This window comes from Cynara cardunculus (assembly GCF_001531365.2).
Source record: "Cynara cardunculus var. scolymus isolate 2C chromosome LG 2, CcrdV1, whole genome shotgun sequence".
Classification (NCBI taxonomy): domain Eukaryota; kingdom Viridiplantae; phylum Streptophyta; class Magnoliopsida; order Asterales; family Asteraceae; genus Cynara; species Cynara cardunculus.
Window position 1 is genome coordinate 14,976,490 of NC_037529.1, and position 5,197 is coordinate 14,981,686.

A 5,197-nucleotide genomic window follows, 5' to 3' on the forward strand; every position below is an offset into this window, starting at 1 on the left:
CTTAAAAAAAACAAGCAGAGGCGTAGGCCTCAAGGCGCAACGTCTATGACACATCGTCTTTTACTTGTTGATACCTCTACACGTGGATGTGTTTTATTTCATTTAATAAATCACTAAAATAGTCATATAACCCTAATATCATATTTTTATCAGAAACAAAAATGGCAGCTCTCTTTTAAACCTTGTCCTTGTTAGGTTGTCTAACTTTGTCCTAACAACTTATAGTAACAACGTTAGATCACAAAACACCAATTTTTTGTCGTATAAATTTAAAGTCTCATTAAATAATCTATTGGGACGCTCTAAAAGACAAATTATATTGTAGCGTGCGACTAGGTGACCTACCCTAAGAGATTACAGCACGAGCTTGAGGTCACAAAAGAGTGACTACATACACCGGCTGGGGTGCAAGTATCGTACCGAAACATATATGCACGAATCCGTATAATTACTTTTACAAGTGATCATATCAATACAATCTCAAAAAACCTCCAAAGTTATTACAAATGTTACTGTAACAAACATTAATTAATTCTACATTAAATTACTTTTGCAAGTGATGAGTACCATAAAAGTTTCAAAGAGGCCATTAAGCTCAAGGATTTGTGTTCATTCAACCAAACAATCACTTATAAACCTTTAAACTGTCTATATATATGAATATAATATATATATATATATATGTATGTGTATATATATATATATATATATATATGTATGTATATAATGTATATACACAATAATTGTTACATCAATGAAAGATTGGGTAGTCATGTCCGGATGACATTTTTATACAGGAGATACCTTATAGTATCCATCAAATTACGTCTAAGTACGAGTGAAATGATATTCTGGACCTCCATTTTTGCACAAACTCTGCAAATTACAGAGATCATAAGGGCTAAAGCCAAACTGCTCCCATTAATAATAAAAATACCACCAAATCTATCAAGCTTCAAGGCTTTGGTCATTGTAGAATTTTGGGGTGGAATAGAAAGCCGATTCTCAAACCACTTTTTCTCCAAACCTGCTAGACTTCCGTCTAATCTCATTCGGGCGATTTCTTTCGACACCTCTCCTACCAATGGCGAACCTTTTTGGAAGATCTGAATAATATATGTGTCAACCAGAGGTGTATATGACAAAAGAAAACACACTTATAGCTCATATCATACAAGGATCACCCCAGAAAAAAGATGTATATATATATATATATATATATATGTAAAAATGTTCAGGGGATGGGAGAGGAAAAAAGGGGTACTTACAAAGCCAAAACCAGACGTGATAGGTTGAGAGGAAACCAAGGAATAATCGCCTGATGAGTACTTGCCAAGAAACATCTTGATGTAAGGAATCTCATCAACAATGGCATCAGCTTCACCATCTTCTGATAATGCATGGGCATAATCCTCATATGAGTAGTATGGCCTATTATTATGATCTTCAAAGTGCAAATTGCTGATTGTCACTCCCCTTATAAAAGAGCCTCCATGAAACCCCACGATTCGCCCCTTTGATGCCAATTCGAATTGCTCAACTGTCAACAGTGAAGACAGTGTTGCTGTGTAGCTTGTGATCAAGATAAGCACCACCAGTAACCAAACGAACATTACAAATCTCGATAGATTGCTTGACAACTTCTCTTCTACATGAATACAAACACAAAAAACTACTCTGAGATCTTGATTAAATTTTATTTCAGATAACAAAAGCATAATATAGAGAAAGAGGGAGAACTTTGAGCGAAAAAGATAGACAATAGGATGAGCCACAAGATTGTTCCAATTCGTTGAGCTTGTGAACATTCAGATTCCTGATTCATGCATTCAATTGCCCAAACCACAAAGCCAGTTGCCACAAGAGAAGCAATAAAAGTTAGCCATAAACCCATGTCCAGCGGCTTCAAGAAGAACCACATGTCTTTTTTCTTTATTCTTGCAAGTGTTCCTACACCCAAGTCGGTATAAGTTGCTGTATAGTCAACAAGCTCAGATCTGTTGGCCAAGATTGTTGAATCACCCACGACTGCATCAAGTTCCTGTCCAGAAACAAAACCATACATGATACATTACAAGTAACTTATACATTTCGCTTTATATTTACAGTCAGAGAAACAAAATATACCATATTATTGACCTTCTGTACAATATCATCGTAAGTGGCATTGTCAAATGCAATGAATATGTAAGGTAATGCACCAATGCAAGTATTGAATACATCTATAGAGAACCCAGTGGCTGTAGTAACATTTTTCTCGACATCATGCTCTACATCCACGAAGTACTTAAAGTTTCTTATCTTTAGAACACCGATTTTTAATTTTTTACCAGGAACTGTTTGCAACAATACCCGACCTTTTGGAACAGTTATAGACCCTCCTGGCCAGATAACAGCTTCATTATGCATACTAGAATGTCTATGACCGCTGTTAATCAGGGGGTATGCTTTCTTGATACCCTCTGATGATGTCCAATATCCTACTCGCTTCTCACCATAGTCGATGGCATTCATAATCTCATATCCATTGGAGATAACTCTTCCTTCACTAAGTTGAAACTCACCACTTATGCCCTTAAATCTGATTTTCAAGACCTCGTTTAAAAGGAAAGGATCATTTTCTTCAACTTTCTCAACAGACTCCGCAAGTGCCCAGATTGTATCATATGCCCGTAAAGCAAGCACAGGTATCTCTTTTGTTACTGATGTAGGATACTTTCTGTAAAAGAAATTATGCCATCTTGCTGTTAAGTTATGCAGCCTCCTTGATGCTGGAACATAAGACCTAAAACCTAGTGCCCCTTGTATTGACTCAATAACTTCAAAATCTGTTGATCGCAAGAGGTCAACTGTTTTTTCAGTTAAAATCCATGCATATTCTTCCCTCATCATTCCTAACCTTTTTGCATTTAGGAAAACTCTATTTGCAAGTGAAGGTGACATATGTACGATAATTATAGTTGTCTGAAAAGTCATGAGCTTATGCAATTGCTCAGTTATTTCATCACATGTGGCCAAGAGAGAAATGGCACTTCTGTGAGTGATCTTGATGCTTTTATCCAAGAGTGACTCAATCAGATAAGGTAAGATCTCCCTTCCATCATCGGTGTCTTCATAAATGAAAATAACATCCCTCCATTTGTATGATTCCACAACGGCAGCAACGCATTTGGCCATGGTGGATTCATCGTCTTTGATATGTAACAAGTAAGGGTATTCCACTGAAGATGGAGCAGCAAGAGAAAATATAGGAACTTTAGCTCTATCAGCATACAAAGATAATAACTTGGGTTGAAGATGCGTTTCTGGGCCTATGATGGCTTTCACCTTCACTTTCCTCAGAAGATGATCTACTGCTTGATCAGGCAAGTAAAAAAGAAACAAATTTCAAGAAAAAGGATATATCTTCATTGAATTTAAACTATAATATGTATGTATATATCAAAATGAGAGTTGAAGGAAATACATTAAGATATATATACCAGCTGAAAGAGCTTTTAATGGATCTTTCTTGGAGTCCCTTGTGTGAAGAACTATCCTGGTTCTGTAGCTATGATTAAGAGCATAAAAATCAGATATGGCCATGCTAATGCACATGTGAATGGACTTCCCTATCCATGACTCCGTATCTAGAACAATCCCCATGCCTACTAAGGTTTCATTATTTATGTTAATGGAGTGCGATAATAATTGATGATTTAAAATACAGAAGAGTAGTACAAGGAAAAGAATGATCTTGTTGAACACCATCCAATCCTTGCAGATGGGTGCTGAATCTTGCCTTCTTCTGAATTACTTGTAAGTAAGGGCCAACTGAATATAGCAACAGCATCCACAATGGTTGGTTATTAAAATAAAACAATATAATAAATAAAATTATTAAAACATAAGAATAGAAAACATTAATTTAAAATATGTGGGGGCCACATTCAGTATTAAATTTCAAATTGAGCATAATCCTAAGTGTCGACCACGACATTGACTTTGAAATTTGTTTATGAAACCAAAACTTGATCCATATTCAACCACATTACAATTTTGTAATTAATTTGACTAGCAACACGACATACGTATCGTTTCTTTTAAATCTCTGACAAAATATCATTTTTGATCTGTAGGTTAGAGTTTACAAAACCGGAAAATGGGGTATTTACCTTAGGATTGGCGGGGGGGCTGTTTGTTTTGCGAAATTCAAATGAATTTGATGGAATTGGAAATGACAAATTCTTTTAACTAAATTTCAATTCATTTATTAGGTTCATTTCTTGAAATGGATAGAATCTTTCAAATTTCATTGAATTCCATTAATGAATTCATCATTTCTTGGCATAATGGAAGGAATTGAATTTCATTCCATCACCACCCACCATGACCATGCTACCATTGTTTGTCATGCCCTATCCCTAACCCCACCACCACCACACCGCTACGTATTAATATGGATTAAAGTATTATAAGTGATGGATCAAAGAATATACGTATGACTTTGAAGGGCAATTATGAAAAATAAAAGAAATCACAGGGTCATCTTTAAAACAACAACAATCTAGAAGGACTGTTTTAGAATTTTTCTTCATTTAAATATAACATTTTTAGGTTTAACCTTCATTTTTGTTCCTTTTTTTTTTTATATAGATTTAGGAATTGTCTTTCATTTGTTTGTATTTTCTTCTTCCCTTGAACAGATCAGATGGAGATTTGATGAAGATGATAAATTATGAAGTTGAAGCCTTTTAGATTCTCATTGTATTCTTCTCTTTTATCATTTTATTTTATGTTTTTAGTTGAATTTAGTTCAATTGTTCTTAATTAAATGTTCGTTTTATTAAAATGCTTCTTTCTCAATGTTTGTCTCGTAAGAAAGTAGGTGCAAAATCTTTTCTCTCACCTTCAGAAAAATAAAGCATAGACATTTCGTTTATCATTAGAATTTCCTGAAAGGGAACTATCTCAGTTTCATATCATATAGAAATTTAATGTAGAATTTTTGAAATTGTCATTTTAGAAAGAAAAAAAATTCCAACTCGATAGAGGGTTAAAGTATTTTACACAACACACACTCATTGTTGGTCATGGAATATAATGACTAGCACAATATGTGTTTGTAGAAGGTGAATGAATACAAGCACAATAAATTTTTCACTCTTAATATTGTATGTTTATTGAAAACAAAAAACTACAGATATGTTGCGGAAAC

General features: G+C 34.4%; 1 protein-coding gene across 1 annotated transcript; it reads right to left on the reverse strand.

The window, feature by feature from the left end:
* Positions 1-750: 750 nt before the first annotated feature.
* Positions 751-3,786, reverse strand: LOC112505736 (glutamate receptor 1.2-like). The gene is made up of 5 exons (XM_025109683.1): positions 3,483-3,786; positions 2,128-3,353; positions 1,741-2,041; positions 1,269-1,648; positions 751-1,106 (listed from the first exon to the last, which is right to left on the reverse strand). Exons 1-5 carry the CDS (start codon positions 3,748-3,750, stop codon positions 771-773), a joined length of 2,511 nt encoding a protein of 836 aa, XP_024965451.1. The 5' UTR covers positions 3,751-3,786; the 3' UTR covers positions 751-770.
* Positions 3,787-5,197: the final 1,411 nt, after the last annotated feature.

Bases quoted from the DNA above. Each gene is read 5' to 3' on its own strand.
- LOC112505736 (XM_025109683.1), bottom strand. From the start codon at position 3,750: ATGGTGTTCAACAAGATCATTCTTTTCCTTGTACTACTCTTCTGTATT. The intron at 3,354-3,482 runs GTATATATATCT...CTGATCAAGCAG, and splicing joins ATTAAAAGCTCTTTCAGCTG to TAGATCATCTTCTGAGGAAA. The intron at 1,649-1,740 runs GTTCTCCCTCTT...GTATTCATGTAG, and splicing joins GTCTATCTTTTTCGCTCAAA to AAGAGAAGTTGTCAAGCAAT.